The 25,510-nt window shown below is 37.7% G+C and overlaps 2 protein-coding genes across 7 annotated transcripts in view; one reads left to right on the top strand and one right to left on the bottom strand.

The window, feature by feature from the left end:
- The first annotated feature begins 7,533 nt into the window (after nucleotides 1-7,533).
- vipb (vasoactive intestinal peptide b) lies at nucleotides 7,534-11,660 on the top strand. 2 transcript variants are annotated; one of them, XM_058400322.1, is made up of 6 exons: nucleotides 7,534-7,723; nucleotides 8,701-8,821; nucleotides 8,928-9,014; nucleotides 9,232-9,336; nucleotides 9,765-9,896; nucleotides 11,501-11,660. In XM_058400322.1, the coding sequence occupies exons 2-6, from the start codon at nucleotides 8,703-8,705 to the stop codon at nucleotides 11,511-11,513; spliced, it is 456 nt and encodes a 151-aa protein (XP_058256305.1). In that variant the 5' UTR covers nucleotides 7,534-7,723; nucleotides 8,701-8,702; the 3' UTR covers nucleotides 11,514-11,660. The 2 variants fall into 2 exon arrangements, with proteins under 2 accessions (XP_058256305.1, XP_058256304.1); XM_058400321.1 differs by lacking the exon at nucleotides 11,501-11,660 and adding an exon at nucleotides 11,064-11,477 and having other exon boundaries at nucleotides 7,535-7,723.
- A 5,723-nt stretch (nucleotides 11,661-17,383) lies between these two features.
- Nucleotides 17,384-25,510, bottom strand: part of slc29a1b (solute carrier family 29 member 1b) — a 13,758-nt gene continuing 5,631 nt past the window's right edge. For 4 of the 5 annotated variants that reach the window (XM_058400556.1, XM_058400553.1, XM_058400554.1 and 1 more), the window contains 10 exons: nucleotides 24,531-24,685; nucleotides 22,964-23,103; nucleotides 22,713-22,847; nucleotides 22,525-22,622; nucleotides 22,361-22,442; nucleotides 22,169-22,242; nucleotides 21,131-21,239; nucleotides 18,893-18,978; nucleotides 18,071-18,270; nucleotides 17,384-17,691 (listed from right to left, as the gene is read on the bottom strand). In XM_058400556.1, coding sequence (XP_058256539.1) covers nucleotides 17,580-17,691; nucleotides 18,071-18,270; nucleotides 18,893-18,978; nucleotides 21,131-21,239; nucleotides 22,169-22,242; nucleotides 22,361-22,442; nucleotides 22,525-22,622; nucleotides 22,713-22,847; nucleotides 22,964-23,103; nucleotides 24,531-24,685 — 1,191 coding nt within the window. In that variant the 3' untranslated portion in view covers nucleotides 17,384-17,579. Of the gene's footprint in view, nucleotides 17,692-18,070; nucleotides 18,271-18,892; nucleotides 18,979-21,130; nucleotides 21,240-22,168; nucleotides 22,243-22,360; nucleotides 22,443-22,524; nucleotides 22,623-22,712; nucleotides 22,848-22,963; nucleotides 23,104-24,530; nucleotides 24,718-25,510 lie in introns of all 5 variants that reach the window. The other variant, XM_058400557.1, reaches the window with a different exon arrangement.

Genomic DNA, 25,510 nt, shown 5'->3' with positions numbered 1-25,510 from the left:
ATAATAATAATATCCTGACATCATGACAAATGTCTGACGAAATTTGAACGATTGGTGTGGTTTGGGATTATATTTGGAATTTCAAACAAAAAAAGCTTTAAGTCAGGTACTAAATATTTCATAATAGATAATAAATAAAACACATTCCTGCAGCTTCATGCATTTCATATCAAAGCTGGGAATTTTCAACTTTCTTTCTTTTTCCTTTTATACAAACTAAAAAAGTCTGATCTCATGAAAATGTTTCAAATGTAAACAAATGACCGACCAAACAGAATTGGTTTATTTTTGCACAAATAAAGTCGTCAGAAATAGTACAAACACAAACTCCGCCCACAAACCTCTGTAATTATTCTTATAAGCCAGTGAGAAATGAAGGTTCGAGTTAGTAGCAAGATTTCCGAGTCTTGTCAAATTTTTTAGATTAGTTTGACTGAATCATTTGTAAGAGTAAAAATCCCCCCAAAAAAGTCACAAGAGTCAGAAATCTTGCTACTAACTCGAACCTTGCTTTCTCAATCACGATGTGATTCCATACTATAGCTAGAAGTTTTCAGATAAAAAGTAATAACAAACAAAATAAAAAGTAAGATAACATGAAATATTCAGAGACATTTCAACAAATGAGAGTGACATAGTTGTAATTTGCTAAATTTTATACCAATAAAGTCTTAAATAAAAGTACAAATGCAAACCCCGCCCTCAAACGTTGTAGCTACACTTATAAGACTGATAGAAAGCGAGGTTAACCAAATAAAAAGGAAAGGTAGTCCAATTAAATGCTAAACTTAAACCAATCCAACATGAAAAGGGCTGTTTTTAGTGATCATCCATCGTTATTGTGAGTTTTCTTTCTTCAAGACAGCAAGAAAACAAACAAACAGGTGAGACAGTGACAAAGCAGGCTTAGAGAATTAACATGGCACAGGTATAAAAGGCTAACATATTGAGCAGCCTGTTTAAGTTGCTTGACCTTCACTTAAATCATTCTCAAGCACTGCAGGGCATGACGCCAGGGTGCGATGGAAGCTTCAGGACGTCACAACATTGCCCATGACTCCACAAACCCAGGCTCAAATCAGTGAAAGAGCTTTCTGGATTAGCAGCCAATTTCCCTCTCTGGTTTCGCTCTTCGCTGATAGTCCCTCAGCACAAGTCTCAGGAAATGAGCGCAGTCCGGTCATAACAGATGCACAGGCCACCATTACCTCAACCATGTCTGCTTTCCTGAGGTACTTCATCAATCTTAGCACACATGCCTACACAAAGGCCAAGTCAAACACTCTTAACATCAAGCAGAGAGGGTGTAGATAAAACTACATACTGAGAAACCTGTGATGATGTGACTTCCCTTAAATTAATTCTCATTGGTGATTCACTATATGCATAAATTGTAGAAAATATAGATATATGGGAACATTATGTAAAGAATAAACTTGGCGATAAGCTGTTATAGGAAAATAATCAACAATAAGGTGGTGTGATGTATCCCACCTCAAGGAGTTACTGTTTCCATCCCAACCTGATTATTTTCCCATAACATTAACATAATGTTTTATTCCTCTTATACTACAGCAATTTGTCAGCAATACGCATAGCTTTTGAACCATTTATAGTTACATATAATGTTATGGAACATCCCTAAGACAAACTGGTTTCTGTTATCACTTGTGTTATAGCTGAAAATAGGTATCATTGTGGTATTGTGTTATTCCTTACAACTTGTCTTCTTACTGATAATTTGAAAATCCTGAAAAAGATTTTAGTGTGAAACTGAGCACTGACACTGGAGACTCCATCTATGACTCCTTTCAAACCTCCTTTCATTAAGATCAACAGTGCTATAGCATGAAAAACTATAGTATTACACTAAAATACTTACTTATTTGTATGATGTTAAGCTAAAATAGCAAAGATTCTACACAATCACATACTGCCTTACTTTCCTAGCATATTTTATAGTAGAGTCATTTATTTTATAAAGGTAATCCATCCATCCATCATCCATCCATCCATCCATCTACTGTACCTCTTATCCTACAGCGGGTCACAGGGAACCTGCACTACCAGATTTTAGTAGCAGCTTAATGAAAAATGAATAGGCTAAATGAAAATGAATGGACTTCCATGTTGTTGAACCCTTAACTGTCTCCTCTGGTAGCTAGCTTCAGAAACTCGCCATTCTTAACATTCAAATCTTCTGTAACTTGCAGTACCTACTTCACCTTAACTGGATCTCCACTTCCTGGAAACATAAACTGTGTCTCTATTTAATTTATGGTTCTTTATGTAATACAGTAATGTTCTTCCAGTCTCCATCCTACACAACTGACACTGCAACGGCCACTTAGCTTATCAGCGTGGTCATCTGATTCTGGGTAAATGTATCCTTTCTTGATTATACATTTAGTTTTTTGTTAAATAATTAAAATGTTCGAGTATTTAATGGATGCCTTCTCCATAATGTCTCGGTCTTAGTCACTAATTATCCTGTAAATGTCTCCACTCCTTTCGTACTAAAAAGCTAAAACCTCTGACATCAGAGGCTAGTTTGGCTAGAAGGCTAGTAAGGTTGTAATTTATGATATTTGTTGGGCACATACTTTATTAGCCTTTGACTTATCTGAAATCCTGCACTCTTAATTTTATATTAACATCTTTTATGATCAACAGTGTTTTCCATATAAGCATGGCTACTAAGCAACAAGTCATTCACACAAATAATTACATCTACTCCCACTGCACTGGAACACTGTTACCTTGAAGCTACCAGCAATTAATCTAAGAAGTATAATTAGGAAGGTAACATTACTAAACTGTCTGGCTACCTAATTTAGTTAGAATATGATTCAATTTCACTCTTTCCTTTATGTACTCTATTTGGCCAAACGTATGTGGACACCTCATCATCACACCCAAACTGTTATCACACCACACAATTGCCTACAATGTGTTCAGATGCTGCAGCAGTATTATTTCTCGGCATTAAAACTAATTGGGCAAGCCCAAACCTGTTCCAGCATGACTGCACCCCTGTGGTTGGAGTGGAAGTAACTTAATGACATGCAAAGAGCCCTGAATGGTTTGGAATGGAATAACGTTTTACCTGTTGGATAGTGATGTTATCCAGGCTTCCACAGAAGTGAGAACTCAGGTGTACAGTGATGTCAGCACCGAGATTCATCATGGTAGTTCCACCTCTCCTTGCACTGACCCCACCCTGATTATTGCACCATTCAGCAAAATCATTCTGTTCATTTGACATTAAGCCAAATAGCATGATAGATAAGATGCTATTTTGTATATAGTTAAAATTGACCTGGTATATAGTTAAAGACGATACCAGTAAAACGGACACCGGGTAAAGCACATGGTTTGGGATTCAAGTTAGGCATAGCTAGGTGTATGGTCGCAGACATCCTTACAAATGCATTTTCAAGGCGGACTTTTCAAGAAAATCCTTTTGATTCTTCAAAATAGTTGGTGAGCTTTTTCAAGAACACTTTATACTTTTGGGATTTCTTTTGCGCAAAACAAACAGTTTGCCTTCATTCCAGATCCCCGGGGTGGACTGTGGGTTATTTATTTTTTATTTTTTTGCTGCAGTGAAAGGAAACTTGTGAGACTGAACTGTGTTAATGTGTTTTTTTGCTATATGTAATGTAATTTTATTCATGTTTGCTATAAGAGCCTGTGACACAACGCACTGTTATACAGTGTTTCTATATTCGCTGCATCTCATTTCGGATGCTGCGTCCACCAGAGATTGCAGTTTTTGCTGCATACGGCACCAAGAATGTTTTTTTGAGAAAAGTAACCATAATAAAACTGACTATTCCTTGTGAGGTGTGAAATACTGTAGACTAAGTTCTTTTTTACTTTGATATTTGACAGTTGATTAGTATCTATTGCCGTGGCATCATAATGATGCTATAGAGGTGGATTAATTCAGGGAGGACAGCAGTGAAGGCCTAGGTGTGAAATGCAGGGCCCGCCACTGGATTTGAACCAGAGTCAGACACGTGGTGCCCCAACACTGGGGCAGACCTGTGGTCTGAGCATAGACATAGTTCAGGAATTATACTGGGGCAGGTGAATGGTTCAAAATCAACACTGGGGCAGGTGAATGGATAGGTCAATACTGGGTCCTACATTTGGTTCAAGATCAAGAGGGTAGTGGTAGCTCAAGTGGTAGCTCAAGCTTCCACCGTTGCTCCCTTCAAAGCCCCCCTTTTCCCCAAGAAGTGCTGCATCATGGCTGACCCTGTGCCCTGACCACAACCCTTCAATGACTTGTGCTTTGTACTTTGATCAAAATTAATCATGAGCACAGGTCATGTGTATGGTTCAAGATCAATAGGCACATTTTGTGATCGGCTCTGGGTCAGAAGCATGGTCTGAGATCTACCTTGGCTCATGTCTATGGTCTACAATCAACACTGGACCACTGACATTTTTCAAGATTGGACCACAGTGTTTTGAGTCTGATTCTGAGACTAAGACTAAGTTTAAGACTGACATGGCCTATAGTCTCAGATCAACACTGGGGGAGGTGCATAGTTCAAGCATGATTCTGGGGCAGGTGCATAGCTCAAGAGCAACACTTGGGCAACTGCATGGTTCATGGTCCACCCCAGGGCAAAAACATAGTTTGAGATTGACACTCAGATTGATGTCTGAGAACATCACTGGAGCAGGAGCATTGTTCTATCCTGACCCTAGGACAGACATGTGGAATGTGTTTGGGATGAGACCAGTGATTCATACCAGTGGAAGGATGAATGTCTGTGACTAGGGTGTGATCAAGGTAAAGATCAGTTCAAGGCATGAGAAATAGACTTGGACAAGGGCTGAAACTCTCACAAACAATGAGCTAAAAAAAAATGGGAACAGAAACAGAAACCTTGATTTGGGTAAAAATACCAAAACATTTTGGCATGGTAAATTGGTGGAGCATGATGATTGCGGATTCAGGCTTCTGGGAAGTGACTCAACTAGGACTGGAAGTACAAAAATCCACTTTCTAAAGCATGTTGATCCTGTAACATTCTTAAGAAAGGTGCTAGCTATAATATTAGCAAGGCAGGATGCCGCTGTGTCACTTATCATCACTCTTTCGTGACCTCTTTAAGCCTTAATGTAATGTTTAAATAGCAAAAACATACTGCCATCAGTTATTTTCTATATTTTCTGCTTTTGAAGTTTTATAAAGTGGCTTACTCACTGACCTGAATCTACAGTAGATGAAAATGAGAGGTCCAATCTGATTAGTGAACATGCAGAATGCTGTAATCTGATTGACCCTGTGGGCCAATGCACTCGGGGAGTTGGAGATGCGCATAGGCAACTTGTAATGATGAAACACGATGCCTGTAATGACCAGTCCAACTCTCTCCTCGTCATAACTTTATGAATCTAATCAGGGTGATGATGAACGTACGTCCTGTGACATCTGAAAACCGATATTTGAAAGCAAATGGGGAAAAAATGGACTAAGGAATAGGTTTCAAAATATGTGCAAAACTATTTCAGAAACTTCTGATCTGCGATATTGTTTTAAATAAAAGGAATTTGTAATATAATATACAAACCTTGACCAAACATGTGAACAGATACAATAAGTAGGTTCCATAAAAAGGTTCCATAGCTAAACGTTTTGATTGCGGTATCTTCTCATCCTATGTTCTTTGGCTTGATTGATCAATATGGAGATTATTTTAATGACATCACAAAATGGTAGGCTATATGCAAATGAACAGTTCCTGAAATGTCACATCAACCACAAATGGCACCACCTCTGTCCATTTTACAACATTATAGGATGACTTTTAAAAAGCTGCAGAATCTACATGCCATGCTAGCTAGCTAGGTAACTTAGCTAATATTAATGCTGCGTGAGCTTGCGATTTTGACAAGTTTTGGTATCATCAGTGAAATAAATAAATGAGGATATCAAAACTGAGAAAATTGAAAATTATACTCGTGTCAACATGCAACGAATTTATGGTAATTTTTAGCAGTTTATCAGCTAGTAAGGTAAGTTTGCTAATGTTTCTGTAATGGCTGGAGGACATGGGGATGCTGCCAAACAGCGTATTCATGTATATTCATAAACATGATAGAAACAAGATCAAAACAAGACATATTATGTACAGAATAAACAATTGGGGGCATGTTGTTAAAGAAAAATAATCAAGAGCAGGGTGCTATGATGCAAAAGACATCAAATACATTAAATAAACAAATACGTTTCTCTTTTTAGGCATTTATCTACATTATTCCTGCATTTCCTGTTCCCAAGAAACCACAAACCACAAAGAGTTCCATCCTAAAGCACTGACACCGGAGACTCCTTCCATAAATATAACATAGACATCTCCTTGCAGAAAACGTGCAATATGTATACACATTTTTCTTAGTTTGTTGTTAGGTCATGCGCTGCATCCGCCAAAACAAAGCCTTGTGTGTTAGCAGTTACTATAGAAACGATAATGTGTTAGAACAAGCCGATTCATTTAAAACCTGCCAATTGAATTACAGCTGGAACAGAGCTGCTGCAATAGAAAATTAATCAACACATTCTGACTAATCACAGTCTAGAATGGTCTAGAACTAGAAATGTAATTTACACATATAATGTGTTTCTTTTTTTGTTTTGTTTTGTTTAGATGCAGATAGTGTTATAGCTTAGTCCTAAAAGAAGACTAAAGCACAGTGACAAAGATATATAGTCTATATAGTCTAGAAATGGTCCTTTTAACAATTTTAACAACCTTTTAACAATTTTAATCAGTTCTTATGCATTAACGTTATTTAGAATTCTACAGAAAGCTTCAAGGACCCATGTGGGCGCAGTGAGTATCGTGATGCCGCCTTACATGGTTTCAGAGTTTAATCCTGAGCCTGGGTCTGTGTGGGTTTCCTCCAGGTTCTCCAGTTTTCTCCTACCTAAACTAAAACATACTACTAGGTTTATTGTCTATGTTAAAATGCCCAAATATCTGAAAGAGTGTGTAACTGTATAGATAGTGCCCTGTGATTTGCTGGTGGCCATTCCAGGGTGTTTTTTTTGCTTCACGGCAGTTTTCCTGGGATGGAACCTGCAACCCTGACCAAGATAAAAAGGCTTATAAAGATGAATGAATGGCATGAAGGCTTTTTTTGTGCTTAGATAAAAAAAAAATGATACACATGATTCCACATAAGTATGTACTATATATTAGATTGATTTAGTCATATATATTAGTGTGTGTGTTTGTGTGTGTGTGTTGTGTCTGTGTTAATTCATACTCTATACTCATACTCTAAACTATTTGACCACTTTGCACACAGACGGTTACTAGTAAAAGTGAGTCAGCCTCGCATCTCTCAAACAAATGCGATTTGTTCATGTGCTTTCGAGGACCAGACCACCGGCGATTAATTCCCTCTCCGTCATTTCTCTGCTCGAGCTCGATCCTACCGGGACCTTCATGACGCAGGGAAGTGTCAGAGGAAAACGAAACGACCGTCTGTATAAAATGCGGCAGGCGGAGGAGGAGAAGAGCAGAGGTAGAGGCGCAGCTGCAAATCTGAGCAACACGACAAAAAGGAAGAAAGAAAACTTTCTTTGATTCGGTTTTCCGAGGAAAAGCTTCGGGAGTTTTGGGCGTTCGGACGACGCGCTGCGGTTGTGGTTCCAGCACCTCGGACAGCGCCTTTTGTGGTTCAAACACCTGAGAAAGTGAGTAAAAATATATTTTTTAAAAAATACATTAATTTATTACCTTAAAACACGATCTTTATATACACAGCAAAGAAATATGCAGATTTTTAAACCGAATAGATATATTGGTTAACAATTAAATATCAGAAAATTAAAAAATGAGTTTATGAGTGAATATTTGACCATTCCAGAAGTCCAGTTTAAGATGAAACAGCAAAAAATTGTGAGATATTTAAAGTGTACAAACCTTATCTCTAGAAATATACAGTAAATTCTAGAAACCTTGGTTAAAATGCAATATCCAAAATTTAAGATATGAGATTAAACATAGATAAATGTTAGCTTAAAAGGGCAGTTTTGCCTCATGTGGTTAAGGCTCAGGGTTGCTGATCGAGGATCGGGGTTCAAGCCCCAGCACCACCAAGCTCCACTGTTGGGCAATTAAACAAGGCCCTTAACCCTGTCTGCTCCAGGGGTGCTGTATCATAGCTTGATGGAATTTCGGTTTAGGAATTAACACATAGAAATATGGAGGAAATTCAGTTGAAGATTAAATTATGTAAAATGCTTCAGATATGTAATATAGTAAGATATTAAGATAGTACTTTGGTTTGAAATCGATGATCATATAATTATTTAGAACATGTCTATAGGAAAATAAGCTTCTCCAATACAATTTAGGAAAATAAAGGAATCAAACAGTTTATAGCTGTTGATGTTTTACCTGGGAGGATGCAAGTCATGTCTATTTAATTAGACTAGGAGTCCAGGTTACAGGCCAATTATATACCTCAGATTCTTTTATTCAAACTTTTATTTATTTAAACTTTATTTAAATTTTTATTTCAGATTCAAAGCTCTAAAGATACTTAATACTTAAGAAATAAAAGATGCCCCTTTGATTATTCCAATCCAGAGACAAAGAACAGTACAATTTGGTACCTTAATTTCTCATGAAGCACCTTTCTTCATTTAATGAGCTCTTTTTGTGTTAGATATGAAGAAAGAGAGAAGATCAGTGAGCACCTCGCAGTTTTTCTTTATGGCCATGTGTAGCATGCTGTGCTGCAGGACACTTTCAGCTCTCCCGGCCATCAACACGTACTCTGCCATCAGGTGAGAAGATTGATATCTGCTCTGGATTCCGTCTGAGAAATGCAATGTGTCTGAACTGATCAATTAAAGTATAAAGTAAAGATTGACACAGAATGATGCTCTGTAGGTCAGGCAGTCTGAGCAGTGATGGAGAGCCCTCTCAGGACCTGGAGGTGTATAAACTTCTGTATGAAATTGCAAACACAGTGGAAAGGTAACAATATAAATAAATAAATAAATAAATAAATAAATAAATAAATAAATAAATAAATAAATCTAAATGTGTATGACATTAGATCCAGAAAAGTGAACTGTATATCAAATAAACAAGGTGCATTCATGAATGTTTTCCAAATAAAAGTGCCTTTGTTTGTAATAAAAGGCCACAAGTTTATATTATTTTTTAATAATTTTTATGCTGTTTCATGCAGACCTCCGAGACACGCGGATGGACTTTTCACCAGCGGATACAGCAAGCTCCTCGGACAACTTTCAGCCAAAGAATATCTTGAATCCTTACTCGCAAAGCGTGTCAGGCAAATATCTTTTTAAATTTCCTTTTCCGTTTCACATCGCTCAGTGTCAAGGTTAGATTCATTTACATTTATTTTATTTTTATTTATTGGTCCTGAAAATTCAGCCATCCACTGCCTGTCACTGTGATGCCCTGAATGTAATTAAGCTTACAAATGGCCTTTCAGTGTGTCTCACTTAGTGGAATATTTAATTATGAGTACAAATATCTGTCCAAACAGAATTACACAGTAGGATATTGAATTAACCGTACAAATATCTGTTCATTAGGAATAATATTTAATTAAGATCACATATACATACGTCCATATATAGCAGAATATTGAATTAAACTTACAACTAGAGGTCCAGACAGATTATACAGAGGAATATTTTTATTAAGGTTATGAATATCTGTGCAATGAAAAGCGCACGATGGTTTAATTTGCAGTGATGAGCTGAGCGCAGACGACCTACGGATGAAACGCCACTCGGATGCGGTGTTTACAGACAACTACAGCCGATATCGCAAGCAGATGGCGGCCAAAAAGTACCTGAACTCGGTCTTAGCAGGAAAGAGAAGGTAGGAAAGATGGTTATGAGATCATAATACTGTAAATGAGTATGCATGAGGCTTTATTGGAATGTATATCTTCACTTGCTTTATTTTATTCAACTTATCTGTTATTTACACTGCTGGATGGATGCTAACTGCATTTCGTTGCGTCTGCACTCATACTCTGACACTGACCATAAAGTTGAACCTAACCTAACCTATTTTAATATAAAAAAATATCTAAATGCATAAATAATTGAAATACGGTACGTTATATACACTGATTTTTAACACCGAATTCTAGAAATTGGCTTTAAAATGAAATCTGTAGACTTTCTAGAAATCTGCTTCAAGATTAAATAGTTATAGATTTTAGAAATTCATATTGAGATCACATATCTAGAAGTTTTAGTCACTCAGTCCAAGATTTAACATCTAGAATTTGTTTTACATTTGGTTGAGAATTCAATATGGAAAATTCTAGAAATTCAGTTAATGATAGAAATACATTTTAAATTAGATTAAATATGATGAAACACCTCAGATACCTAATAGAGTAAGATAGCATGATACAAATTTTGGTTTAAGATCAATTATCTTATAATTATTTGGCACATACCTATAGATAAACAACTTAACACTCAGAAATAAAGACACCTTCATGACTCGGGCCAGACATTCAGTCTGAAATCCTAAGGCTGAATTATATTCTAAAATTTTAATTCAGAATTTTTAAAGAGGAAGCTGAAAATGCATTAATAAAGAAATGACCAGAAAACAAATTCAATATCGTTCATTTATCAGTCAAACTATTCATGCGACATTAGCTGGTCAGTGGGTGGGCCCTGCCCCTAAGTCCCACCCACACTGATGGGTGTGCTTTTTTGTACCTTTATCATATGAAAGCACATGTAGTACACCTTTAATTAACCTACAGTCCACTGATGTAGCTTAAATAATGTTTAAAAAATGAAGTACACATGCTAAAGGTACAAATGTTGTCGCCTTTCCTTCCAGCTTCACTGCTTAATGAATAATTAATAGCAGCTTCCTGATGATAACCTGATTGTACTTGAATAACTGAATACTTTAACAAAACAGCATTTGGTGATTTTCGTTGATGTGATCATAAAAGTCTCTCTGCTGAAGCCATGCATATGAGAAGCTACACGCTATTCTGCTATTTCCTTGTAGCCCAGAAGATGCCTTAATGCTGTCTAACCAGTCCAAAAGCACCGACTCGTCTTTACCTCAGAGCTACGAGAACGACTTCGATCAGCTCTTCCAGCAGCTCCAGCTAGAATGACTGCTTTCCTCTGGGTCTTAACTTAAACCTGTGTACGCAAGAAGGTCTGACTGACTCACCACTAATCCACTAACACTGGTGTTTGCTGATTTAACACTGCTTTCACTTCATTCTCTCCATTCTCTGTATCACGGCTCCTTTGGAAATCTGAAGAAAGAGCTATAACAGCTTTAATATCCTCCAGTGTGATGAAACATCACGTTTTTGGGGTTCGGTATTTTCAGCATTTGTGCACCACATCGTCCATAAAACTGAGACGCAATCTCTGTTGCTGCTTTCTTTCTTTCTTTCTTTCTTTCTTTCTTTCTTTCTTTCTTTTTTTCAGAACCTCTAGATGATGATGATGATGATGATGACGATGACGATATTTAATCTGGCACCTTAAATACTGGACCTATAATCTGACTACTGTAAAATAAACAAAACAAATGATATCAACATGTTTGTGTGGCAAAGATGATTATTTCTTGTACCTGTTCATCAAAGAGCTATCCCCCCCCCCCCCAGATGGTTTCTGGTGTCTGAAACTGTAATGTATCCAAATGAAAGATAAATAATAAAAAAATTTAAAAAAGAAGAAGAAGAAGAAAAAGAAGGTAGTTTGTAATTTGTCGATATTACACACATTATTTTAAAGAACACATTTTATGTCATGTGTATGAAATAACGTGGAAAAAAATATAATAAAAAAAATATAAACCATTTACAAAAATAAATGGGTTTAATAAAATTAAATTAAATTAAATTAAATTAAATTAAATTAAATTAAATTAAATTAAATTAAATTAAATTAAATTAAATTAAATTAGAAATAATAATAATAATAATAATAATAATAATAATGAAACACATTATGAAACACATGAAAAATTGACACAAAAATAAATAAATTTGGTCAAAAAATCACATCTGAAAAATTAAGCAAGCAAAAATACCTTAAAAATAGTCACATTTCTTTATGATTAAATGTATTACTTATTATTAAATGAACAATAAACTCAATGTATGATTATTAAACCTATTTCAAGCTTGAAATAATTTCCCTGTTGGTAGATTATTTAAAAGAATTTTCTAGCAAGTGGCAAAACCTTTTTATTGAACAGAATAAACACATTTTTTAATTGTTTTATCATGTGTCATAAGAGGAAATAGCTGTTAGATTTGCCAAATATTTCATTTGCTAAGACATCATTTTTGCAGTATTTATAGACATGCGTGCGAAATAAACATATCATGAAAAGAACAGTGTGAAAATGTATGAAATGAGTGACGTGTGTAAATTGTACAGGTGAAACATCAGCTCTTTTTCGAAGTCATGTGTATACATGTGGATTTAGCTTCAGTATATAGATGGAACAGAAAGTTAACACTGGTTCTTTATTCAAGCTGACAGATTTAGAGTGGGTGTGTTCACCAGGGTGGGAAAACGGTAAGTCTGTGTCACGCTGTCCCGTAAGTGTTCTGTTTTCATGAGCGTTTATACATTTACACTCAGTTTACTTTCTCCAGGATGAAGCAATGTGGATGATTAATCCTTCCAAAAGAGAAAACAAAACAGAACAAGCCGAAGAGGGATGCGTCTGCTGTCATCATGTCTAGTCTTTCTTCTTACTAATTCGTCTGACTTGAATGAAATCTTCTTCAAATATCCCATGACCAGGTTTGGTGACCAGGTGACCAGGTTCCATGACAAAATGTAATCAGATCATCTGGAGATGGGAAGGATAAATCTGGTCAAATCTTACTTTATAGAGATACACAGCTTCTATAAAGTATTGACCTCCTAAGTGATTATTTCTCTTTTTACTGTACTGCAAAAATCAGACTGACATTTATTGTAGAAATAAAATATAATAAAGTATTTCATGTTCTCAGAATAATATTTAAAAATTGTTTTAAAAAAATTAAAAGAAAAAGAATAAAAAAGAAAAAAAATGAGAAGTATTAATATATTACCATATTACCAGTTATATTTGATTTTCTTTATTATTCTGAGCATGTGAAGAACTTTATTACATTTTATTACTTTATTGCAGGATAATTTTTTAAAAATCGTTTGAAAAATAATTAAAAAATTAGCAAAGAAAAAGAATAAAAAGAAAAAAAGTATATAATACTTGCAAATTATTTTAGATTATTTTAAGGATGTGAAATACTTTTAATTTAATAAAATTTGAAAAAATTCAATAATTTAATTTTATTCCTTTATTCCAGAATAATTTTTTTTTTAAATTTTTTGAAAAAAAATTTAAAAAAAGAGAGAAAAGAATAAAAAAGAAAAGGAATGAAAGTAAAAAAAAAATCTTTAAGCATAGAATAATTACAAATTATTTTGGATTTTTTTAAAATTATTATTCCAAGGATGAAAATTTTTTTCATACATTGTATTATTTTATTACAGGATAATTTAAAAAATCATTACAAAATAGTTAAATGTGTGTGTGTGTGTGTGTGTGTGTGTGTTAAAATGTGTTTATCGTGTACCTGTGTTCAGTTGTATGCTTGAACAGTAAACATCTCTGCTGGAACTCCCTGTAAAGCTTCTAAAAGAAGCTGTTCAGGGAGGAAACAACTGCTGCAGGAGGTCACAAAAAGGTCAATAAAGCTCTGAAGAGCGTTGTGAAATATGTTACAGCAAAGTGGAAAAAAAATATGACACAATTCAGACACTACCTAGATCAGGCCATCCTTCTAAAATGAAAGTGTCAGAGAAATGTCCAAAAGTCCAGCTGTAATACTGAAGGGGTTCCTCTGCTCTCTGGTTCAAACAGGAGAACACTCATCAGTGAATATAGCCAGGAAATGGGCTTTGATGGAATAGGGTTTGAGTTCCTGATCATGAATGTGTTATAACCTCTCTGTAGAAAACAGGAAGGAAACTACTGAAGAAAAACTGTTTTGGACTTTTGACCTTACAGTGAACTTGACTCTGATTGAATCAGTTCCTCTGCTGGTTATAATCATAAATCTGTATAAATCCTACAAAAACTCATTCTTGAGATTTTGTGCTAATGAGTATCTTCAACAGATTTACATTTCTGGCATTTGGCAGTTGCCCTTATCCAGAGCAACTCATTTTATATAACTGAGGGTTAAGCACTTAGAATAGCATAAGACTTAGGATAGCATCAGCCTAAAAACTCTGTTGGGAGGAAATATAGCGCAACAATTATTATTTTAAAAGACAAATGTGGAAAATAAGAGCTAGTTTAAGTGATTCAGGAAGAGGTAGGTCTTCACCCATCATTTGAAGACGGTCAGCTGTGACTCAGCTGTTTGGACATCTAGGGGAAGTTTATTCCAACACCTCGGTGACAGAACAGAGAGGAGACTTAATACACTATATTGCCAACGGTTTTGGGACACCCCTCCAAATTATAAATTCAGGTGTTGTTTTCCAGGGGTTGGGCCTGGCCCCTTAGGTCCAGTGAAAGGAATTCAGTGCTTCAGCATACCAAGACACTTTGCCCTTTTGTACAAGGAATTAATTTGATCATGTGATCAAGTGGTCATTATTACTTACATTTAAATAGGAAGCTAGAAATTGTGCAACATTGTAAGTACTGAATAGTCTTTTTTCCCCAAAAATCTCTAGAACTTTCTGTTTCCATTTAATTAATTAAATAAATAAATAAATAAATAAATAAATAAATCCCAGATTGTTAATGAGGTCGCACCCCACTGTATGTATATATGATATATTATAGAGTATATATACACAAATATTTAAATAGTAATAACATAAATAATTTAAAAATAATTACATTTTTAAGTCAAATGTCCACCTACAGATAAAAAAAGATTATAAAATAGAAATAGATTGAGATTTATGAGCTGGGGTAAATATTATTTATATAATAAATATTTAATAGAGGTTTTTTTGGATCAACCTTTGGACTTGTCCAAGACAGATTGCTGTACCAGACTGTGGCCAGCAGAGAGCGGAAAATTCGGAACATCTCCGGCAATCCTGTAGAACATCACACTCTTACAAATAAAGGTAACGAATTGTACGTTTTCTTGTTTTTAGTACCATTATTGTGTACTTTTCACCTGGTAAACATGATGGCTTATAAATTTTTTTTTAACAAACTGGAGCCATTATGCATCTTATATTTAATATGTTTTATGGTTGAAGGTAAACAATATAATAATATACATAGACACAAAAGTACCCTTGATGGTACCGCCCCAGTACAACAAAACTTTAGTACCTTTAGTTACGAGAATGTCTGAAAATACTGAGAACTCATTAAAATGGACCAGTACAGTATTGTTTGATTTGTTTGTGATCATGTTTTTTGATAAGGGTGCAAAAGGAGGAAAGACACTGCCTCGATCAGCCTCTAAACAGAGAAAAGAAAAACAGGAGATGTGTATTCTCTTGCAAAAAAACCCCAAAAAACTATCTAACAACCAAGAACATTAAGGAGAAGAGGAAGCAAGGCCTAACCTGACAAGCTTCCCCTCATGTCATTCTTTTGCTGAGGAACCCGTCTGTCATTCACAGTTATCCAGTCCTGGCTGCGTGTGATATTCGCCTTGAGGGCTAGCTGAACAAAACAAGACAGACGGAAATGTTTTTTTTTTACTTGATAATCTTGCGAGAAAGATCTGAGGAAAACTGCTTTTTTGACTCAAGTGGTTAAGGCTCTGGGTTGTTGATCAGAAGATCAGGGTCAAACTGCCACTCTTGGGCCCTTGAGTAATGCCCCCAACCCTCCAAGGATGGGATATGCTAAGAGGAAATTTCACTGTGCAGTATTGAATATGTATATATATATTTCAGATTTTATACAACTAAGCAATTGAGGATTAAGGGCCTTGTTCAGGGGCCCAGTAGTGGCAGGTGGACCTGGGATTCAAACCTTCCATTACCTTAACCACTAAGCTACCACACCCCTTCATAAAAACAAAAACTGAATTGAAAATGAATTTTGTAAAACTATTTTTTGTTGTTCTGCACTGTCAGAATAAGAATCAGGAAGAGTTTTATTTCCAGGTATGTTTACACACACGAGGAATCTGACTTGGTGACAACAGCTCCAGTGTAGAAGAAAGTACAGACATAGTGCAAACATGGAAGAACACAGGACTGTCAGAAACAGCTGGACAGTTCCCTGCCAGGCCCGGAGAGGGCGATGGCAGGTGAAATTCCGAAGCCTGATTCTTCATGTGTGTTGTCATGCCCTGCCCGTTGGTCTCATTCCTGTTGTCATCTGCATCCCATTAGCCCTAATGTCTATCCCTATAAACAGGAATCCTTGTGTTCATGTCCTTGTGGGTGATTGTTAACTGTCCCGTGGTTTTGTGTCAGGTTTTGTTTTGCTATGTCCAGGTTATGGTTTAGGTTCTTGTTTTGTTTTATACCACGCTATGTCTAGTGTTAATTTAGTTGCCCTCTGTCCTGTGTTAATGTAATAAAAGCAGCGCTTCGCTGAATCCTGCATCTGGGTCTCCTTTTACGGCGTGCAGGCACATGAACGCAACACCACGGAGGTCCGGGTTCGTGGCCCGCACGGTGCGGGAGCAGCCAGGCCATGACAAGGACAGACTCAATGATGGCAGAGTAGAACTGTTTCAGCAGCTACTTCAATACCTTCTTGTACAGCTCTCTGTATAAGACAATGCCAGAAATGTAAATGAATGTCCTCAGTTGGGACAGTTGGTACAACCTCTGCTGGATCTTTTAGTCTATGTGAGTGTCCCACTTCAGGTCCTGAGAGATGGTGGTGCTCAGGAACCTGAAAGACTCATGTACAGGGAGAAGAGCAGTGGGGAGAGAACACATCCCTGAGGGGCGCCAATACTGATTGTGAGAGTCCTGGGTGTGAGTTTTTCCCCAGCTTCACTAGCTGTTGCCTGTCTGTCAGGAAGCTTGTGATCCACTGACAGATTGGGGAGGGCATGGAGAGCTGGGTCAGTTTGTCTGAGAGAAGGTCAGGCATGATGGTATTGAAGGCCGAACTGAAGTCCACAAATAAGATCCTTGCGTAATCTATCAAGAGGTTGCAGAATATAATGCAGTTCTATTGGAAAATCATTAAAAAATTTATTAAATTTAAAAATAATACACTGTAAATCACTACGCTTAAAAAATTGTTTATTTCATTTCATTGTCTGTACCGCTTATCCGATCTATCCTCAGGTGACAGGGAGCCACTAAGCCATCGTGCTGCCGCCTTAAAAAATTAACTATAATATAAACTTTTGTTTGTGTTAATATACAGTTATATTATTGTAAGAGGTATATTATTGTAGTGTTTGCTAAAAAAAAGTACCAATACTATAAAAATGTTCAATTTTCAAAATGCAAGATATTCAGGTTCAAGTGCTTCGTCCCGGATTTCCCGGAATCCTTCACTAAATGACTTGAAGTCTTTTAAACATCCTGTCAGATGACCTCAAATGAGCCATCGGAAAAAGAAGGAGAAGGATGCTCCCAAGGCGAGACCGAGAGACATGAAGAAGGTCATGATGGCTCCGGCCGTCTCTACCTCATGCGTGTCCACTAACCTGAAGACACAGAAAAGAACAATTATATTGTGATTTAGAATATTTCAGCTTTCTCCAGATTGTATTTATACTAATACAGCCGCTGGTCTTCTGAGAAGGCTTTCTACTAAGGTAAAGTGAGGAGGCCTGGGGTTTAGTCGGCGTTCCAGTTCATCCTAAAGGTATTCAGTGGGGTTGAGTCAGAGTCAGGGCTCTGTGCAGGACACTCGAGTTCTTCCACTTCGACCTTGACCTCTTCTTCAGGTTCCAGTGAAGAGAAACTGTAAAGCCTCATTCTATACAACTGTGTGCTTCTACCAGTTTCTGGAAGAATCACACCATCTACATATGTGTATAATGGTCAGGGGTGCACAGATTTTTAGGTAGGATTTGGACTCACTTGGAATAAAAACACATGCAAAGGCTGGAGAGGTAGCCGCTGGAGAAAGCGAAGAGTATGATGAAGATGATGAACCAGGCGTCGTGGGAGAAGATGACGGGCATTCTGTAGCGAGGCTGGACGTTACACAGCATGAAGAGGGGAATGAAGATCAGACGCGTTAACAGAAGCGCTGGCAACAGTTTGCTGTCCTTCCCTGGCTGAAAAATAAACGAAGACATATAAAATAATTTCATAAAACATTCAATTAAATGATATCATATCACAGCGATGGAACTTTTCTATTTTCCTTCATTCAGTTTTCAAAATCGTCAACTTTCAAAATAGTCAATAGCTACAGACCTCCAAACTTCATGTGGCCCTCAGAGTAGCTCAAGAGCTTCATGGAATGGGTTTTCAAGTCATTAAAGTTCATGTGCATGTAAAAGACAGACGTCCCAAAACTTTTGGCAGTATAGTGTATTTTGACCATCTCATAATGAAGATTCATAATTATTGGCACCCGTGTATTTAACATTCCATGACCTGATGTCTGACAAGACTGAAGAGAACTTTAGAGGATCTTGGGCTTCATTCAAGTGAAAAAAAATCTGCTGATGAGGTTAGTAGTTTATCTGGTTATTTCATTGTCTGTAGTCATTCATTTAAATCATTTTCGTCTATTAAATTAAATGGTGCTGACATTTTTTTGAACATGAATAGAAATTACACCAAAAATAGATTTCTATAGGTTGCTGTTAAGAAAAATGCTCAAGGGAGTATATTTTTTGCAACAGTAATCGTGTGTGTGTGTGTGTGTGTGTGTGTGTCTGTCTGTCTTACCCATGAACACACAGCAGTCAGACTCCGTCCCGACCAGTCAAACAGGTTAAAGAGCAGGAAACAAGACACAGGGATGAAATACTTCTCTGATGAGAGAACCATAAACAATAATCAAATGCTGTTTAAAAAAAATAAAAATAAAAAAATAAATAAAAAAATAAAATAATATATGTTTTTATATTTTATACAGTAATGCTGTAAAAAAAATCAATCATAGTGCTGTTTTCCAGAAACATCCTAATAACCAAGACATCTCCAGATTAAGATAAAGAAAGTGCTAATCAGGCATAACATTATGACCACCTATTGTGTTGGTCCCCCCTTTTGCTGCCAAAACAGCCCTGACCTGTCCTGCACTGTGTATTCTGACCCCAGAACCAGCATTAACTTCTTCAGCAGTTTGAACAACAGTAGCTCGTGTGTTGGATCGGATCACACGGGCCAGCCTTCACTCCCCACGTACACTATATTGCCAAAAGTATTCGCTCACCCATCCAAATAATCAGAATCAGGTGTTCCAATCACTTCCATGGCCACAGGTGTATAATATCAAGCACCTAGGCATGCAGACTGTTTTTACAAACATTTGTGAAAGAATGGGTCGCTCTCAGGAGCTCAGTGAATTCCAGTGTGGAACTGTGATAGGATGCCACCTGTGCAACAAATCCAGTCGTGAAATTTCCTCGCTCCTAAATATTCCACAGTCAACTGTCAGCTGTATTATAAGAACGTGGAAGTGTTTGGGAACGACAGCAACTCAGCCACGAAGTGGTAGGCCACGTAAACTGACGGAGCGGGGTCAGCGGATGCTGAGGTGCATAGTGCAAAGAGGTCGCCAACTTTCTGCAGAGTCAATCGCTACAGACCTCCAAACTTCATGTGGCCTTCAGATTAGCTCAAGAACAGTGCGCAGAGAGCTTCATGGAATGGGTTTCCATGGCCGAGCAGCTGCATCCAAGCCATACATCACCAAGTGCAATGCAAAGCGTCGGATGCAGTGGTGTAAAGCACGCCGCCACTGGACTCTAGAGCAGTGGAGACGCGTTCTCTGGAGTGACGAATCGCGCTTCTCCATCTGGCAATCTGATGGACGAGTCTGGGTTTGGCGGTTGCCAGGAGAACGGTACTTGTCTGACTGCATTGTGCCAAGTGTAAAGTTTGGTGGAGGGGGGATTATGGTGTGGGGTTGTTTTTCAGGAGCTGGGCTTGGCCCCTTAGTTCCAGTGAAAGGAACTCTGAATGCTTCAGCATACCAAGACATTTTGGACAATTCCATGCTCCCAACTTTGTGGGAACAGTTTGGAGCTGGCCCCTTCCTCTTCCAACATGACTGTGCACCAGTGCACAAAGCAAGGTCCATAAAGACATGGATGACAGAGTCTGGTGTGGATGAACTTGACTGGCCTGCACAGAGTCCTGACCTCAACCCGATAGAACACCTTTGGGATGAATTAGAGCGGAGACTGAGAGCCAGGCCTTCTCGTCCAACATCAGTGTGTGACCTCACAAATGTGCTTCTGGAAGAATGGTCAAAAATTCCCATAAACACACTCCTAAACCTTGTGGACAGCCTTCCCAGAAGAGTTGAAGCTGTTATAGCTGCAAAGGGTGGACCGAAGTCATATTGAACCCTATGGATTAGGAATGGGATGTCACTTAAGTTCATATGCGAGTCAAGGCAGGTGAGCGAATACTTTTGGCAATATAGTGTATATCGATGAGCCTTGGCCGCCCATGACCCCCATGATGGATACTGACCACTGCCGGGAAAACCCCACAAGAGCTGCAGTTTTGGAGATGCTCTGATCCAGTGGTCTAGCCATCACAATTTGTCCCTTTGTCAAACTCGTTCAAATCCTTACACTTGTCCATTTTTCCTGCTTCTAACATCAACTTTGAGGACAAAATGTTGACTTGCTGCCTAATATATCCCACCCACTAACAGGTGCCATGATGAGGAGATCATCAGTCTTATTCACTTCACCTCTCACTGCTCAGAATGTTATGCCTGATCGGTGTACAGTATGATCAGCGGCATAATTGGACGTTACTGTTACTACCCCAAAGCTGTTTATTTTCTCATAACAGCATGTACCCAAGTGTTTTATTTGTTCTTTTCTGGAGACTTTCCCATGTCTTTACCTCAGACTGTTACACTATTGACTGACACTGACACTCATTAGTGTAACATAATTGATTAATACTGGTAAAATTTCCCACACACACACTTCAGCTTACCCCAAAGCCCTCCATCAGCAATAGTGGATGTGATGTCCACGGCGATGGCGGGAAAAGTGCAGATGGTGACGGTGAAAGAGAAGCAGACAGACAGCGCCATCACCCAGATCTACAGAGTAAAACAAAGTGAAAAATCATGAGGAAGAAAAATCACTTGAGCAATAACACAAATGTGTGCTCTCTCTCTCTCTCTCTCTCTCTCTCTCTCTCTCACACAAAAAGAGATCCTGCTGACAGAATGACCGATTATAGCTGCTATAATGTAAGCGATAACTGGGAAGTTTCATTACTATCGGAGATAACTATAAATGGATAATAAATAAGTATAATGTGTTGCTAAGTAATTAAGCAAAAATGTGTATGTGTAGCACTGTGGTTAGCACTGGTGCCTCACAGCAAGAAGGTCCTGGGTTCGAATCCTGGGTTTGAACAGGCAGGGGCCTTTCTGTGTGGAGTTTACATGTTCTCCCCGTGCCTGTGTGGGTTTACTCTGGTTTCCTCCCACAGTCCAAAAACACATCCATTAGGTTGATTGGTAATTTTAAATTGCCCATAGGAGTGAGTGTGAGAGTGTGGTTCTCTTTCTATATGTGTGGCCCTGTGATGGACTGGTGACCTGTCCAGGGCGTACCCCTGCCTTTCACCCAGTGTGTACTGGGATAGGCTCCAGCAGATCCCCGTGACCCTAATTAGGAATAAAACAGGTATAGAAAATGGATGGATGTGTTGCTGTGGTATAAAGGAATAAAAAAGACTGTGGGACATGATGTTAAAGGAAAATAATGAACTTCCTGGTGGGACTAGTATCTTTGCTTCATCAACCCAACCTGTCACTGATTATTTTCCTATAACCTGTTGTGGCCTAGTGATGACCTCTATTGTTCATTCATTTTTAAATAGTGAGGAAAAACTCCCCAGGAAACCCAGGATCAAATGAATGTACATGAATAAAACTTATATCTTCTTACCTCCATTAATAAAGCTACTAATAATTGCTAATACTAATAAAAAAGCTGTTAATATTTTTGAGAGCTCTACCTTCTTAAAGATGCTCAGAAGTGACAGATTTTTCCGAACCTCTCCCCCCGTGCTCATCCCTCCACTGCTGTCTCCTAAAGCGGATTCAAAATATTCAGAAATTAGATTCGATTCCACGAATCAGATTCATTTCCGAAGAATCCAAATGATTCTGAACCGAATGAGTCGAATCGAATACAGAATGATTCCTACCATTTTTAATCAGTTGGATTTTTTTCTCCTCTTCTAATGCTGGATCCTTCTGGTTTTTCTCCATGTAGTATCGGTAAAATTCCTGCAGGAGAGAGGAAGATACGTGATGTAATGTTGCCGGTCTGTAAGATATCATTGTCCAGATTATGGATTTTTATGCTGACCAGATTTGGGAGGATTATATAGGACACAGTGGCGAGGGTGATAACGATGCAGGCTGTGATGAAGTAGCCAAAAGCGCAGTCCATTAAATCAGAACCACCTGTGGAAGAAAATGTCATGTCAAGGGACATGGGAGAAAATTGTGTATTGTTGGATTTTATTTGCGTTGTTTGTTTTCATTCAGTCATACTTGCGATGGCTAAGATCATAGCAAGTGCAGCAAAGGTTCCAGCCAGACCCTGACCGCTCATGACGGGTGTTGTGTAGCCATCAGGTAACACACCAGCCATGCCAAAGAGACTGCCCTGGAGTATAGCTCCAAATGCTAACACACACACACACACACACACACACACTGACTCAAACTAATGTTTGGATCCCATTTGTTAACAAGGTAAAAGTGTGTGTGTGTGTGTGTGTGTGTGTACCTCTAAGACTCACCATTAATAATTATTATCTTTATCATAGTAATCACAAAGAAGGCCACAGGATTAACAGCAAGTTTAACAAAGAGGGCAGTTACACAAAACACCACCAAGATGGCCACCAGGCTACCCAGAATCCGTATCTTCTGAGGAATTCTGTTAAAAAAGAGTAAGACCAGAGGTTAAGGGACATACTGGCCACTTTATTAGGAACACATATACACCTGCTCGGTCATGTAATTGTCCACAATCATGTGACCACAAAAGCACTCCGAAAAATGAGTTGAGGATGAAGCGGTGGTTGGATCATGCAGTCAGGATTTAGGTGATGAGTTGGCATCACTGGGGCCATCTAGCAGGCATACGATTATGTCAGCAATTTCCTGACCTTTGATTGGATAATTGGAGTAGCCCGAGGCAGCGAACCGCACAAACTAAATAAAATATATATATTTTAACTCACAACGGCTGACAGAGGAGAAGAAATCGATTTGGTGAAGGCCAGTGAAGGCCTAGGTGTGAAATGCACAGCCCGCCACTGAGTGTCAGTAAAGTGAAGTCACGTCATTCACGTCAAGTGAAGCGCTTGTTATGAAGATGTTCAATAGCATTAAAGTTAACTAAACTGAGAGTCTTTCTTAAAAAAGAAGAATAAAACATTTCAGGACATGCTGTCATAGGAAATGAATCAACTTCTGGGTGGTAGCTGTAACTCTGGTCGTCATGGTGACCAAAATTCAGGTGATATCAGCAATGGAGCGTAAACTAAGAAAGTCGCTTTAAAAGGTCTGTGAGAGTGGGCGTGGCTTGAGTGAGAGTGGGGAAGTGTGTGTGTGTGTTTTGTAGGGAGTGTAGTCCAGGGCGGTCATGTTTGTAGGACGCAGGTGTTTAAATCCTTACTTAAACCTTTGCTGTCTCTTGATAAATCACATACAACAAGCATGCAAGTAATATCTGGAAAATATTTAGATCTAAAATATTTAGACAAAAGGGCTGTGTGAGACCTTTGAATGATACACCAGGTTTTTGCTACATCTTTAAACTCTTTTAATATTCATTTTTCTCAGTCATTTTTAGTTAATTGGTAGAAAAGGTGGGCAGCTTAGTGGTTAGCACTGTTGCCTCTCAGCAAGAAGGTCCTGGGTTCGAATCCTGAGTTCAAACAGGCCTGTGTGGGTTTACTCCGGGTACTCCGGTTTCCTCCCACAGTCCAAAAACATGTACTGTTGATTTGGCAATTCCATAGGATTGAGTATGTGTGGGTGTGTGGCCCTGTGATGGACTGGTGACTGTCCAGGGTGTACCCCTGCCTTTTTGCCCAATGTGTGCTGGGATAGGCTCCAGCAGATCCTCATGACCCTTATTAGGAATAAAGCGGGTATAGAAGATGGATGGATGGTAGTAAAGGAACCTGAACTAATTACAGTATAAATATAAAAAATAATTATTTTATCTTTTTTGTTGTACACTACACAATTTTGCACTTGATAATATACCTCTGACCGCCATTTTGTCCATCATAAAGTCGTTAATGTAAGGATTTACATTGGTTTGTTGTTGATCAGAAGAAATCTCGGCGTTACCTCTGGTGTAAGATAGAGGTGAGGCAGGTGAAGATCAACAGCGGGATCATGGCACACAGTGTCATTGCGTTGTTGAATTTGGCTTGCAGAGCATTTCGACTCTCTTCTACGGTCACGTTAGCTGGGGTAAGGTCTGCTAGACGGTGGTTGAAGTACTGGAGGCATGAACACAGAGAAGGGGTGAATCCTTTCCAGGCGGAAAGGATTGGAAAGGAATGGAAATTAACTTATTGGACAATCTGAACAAATGAATTGTTTTCACCACAAAGTCTGTTACAAAATGAAGGTCACTGTTGGGTTTCTGTATTTAGAGTACTGTGACTGTGAAATTAGTTGCTGGTGAGGAGGGTGATGGGGAAAAGAAGGGGTTTGAGCCCCCTGCTGGGCAAACAATACACACCTCTCTATAATAACCCTGTGTAGGATAAGCAGTACAGAAATGTATAGCTAGCTGGATGAATGGATCCTTCAGGCACCTGCTATTAAAGATCATTTTAAAAAATAATTTAAACAATTTAATAGTAATGACTGATGAGCATTAGTATTTTTCTATTCTTTTTTAATCCTCCCTGATTTGAATTTTTTTCAGATTTATTTATTTATTCATTTATTTATTTATTTATTTTTATATATTTACTTACTTTTTAATCCTCCCTTATTTTTTGTCCAGATTAATTAATTAATTAATTTATTAATTTATTAATTTATTTATTATATTTTTTGATATACTTACTTACTTGCTTATTTATTTGATTAGATTAATTAATAAAAAAAATTAATTAATTAATCTAATTTTTTTTTTTTTTTTTTTACAATTGTTCAGCATCTCAAACTGTATTTTTCTTTTGTAAGAAAAATTATTAATTTCTAAATTATATTTACTTCCTTAAAAAATCGTATATTAGTGAAATTGGTGAAATTAGTCGTTTTAGTTTTTTGTTAACTATTTGTATAGAAAATGATATCGAAAGTATATTATT

Source organism: Hemibagrus wyckioides, linkage group LG10 (assembly GCF_019097595.1).
Source record: "Hemibagrus wyckioides isolate EC202008001 linkage group LG10, SWU_Hwy_1.0, whole genome shotgun sequence".
In the NCBI taxonomy this organism is placed as follows: domain Eukaryota; kingdom Metazoa; phylum Chordata; class Actinopteri; order Siluriformes; family Bagridae; genus Hemibagrus; species Hemibagrus wyckioides.
This window is presented reverse-complemented; position numbering and strand designations above follow the sequence as displayed.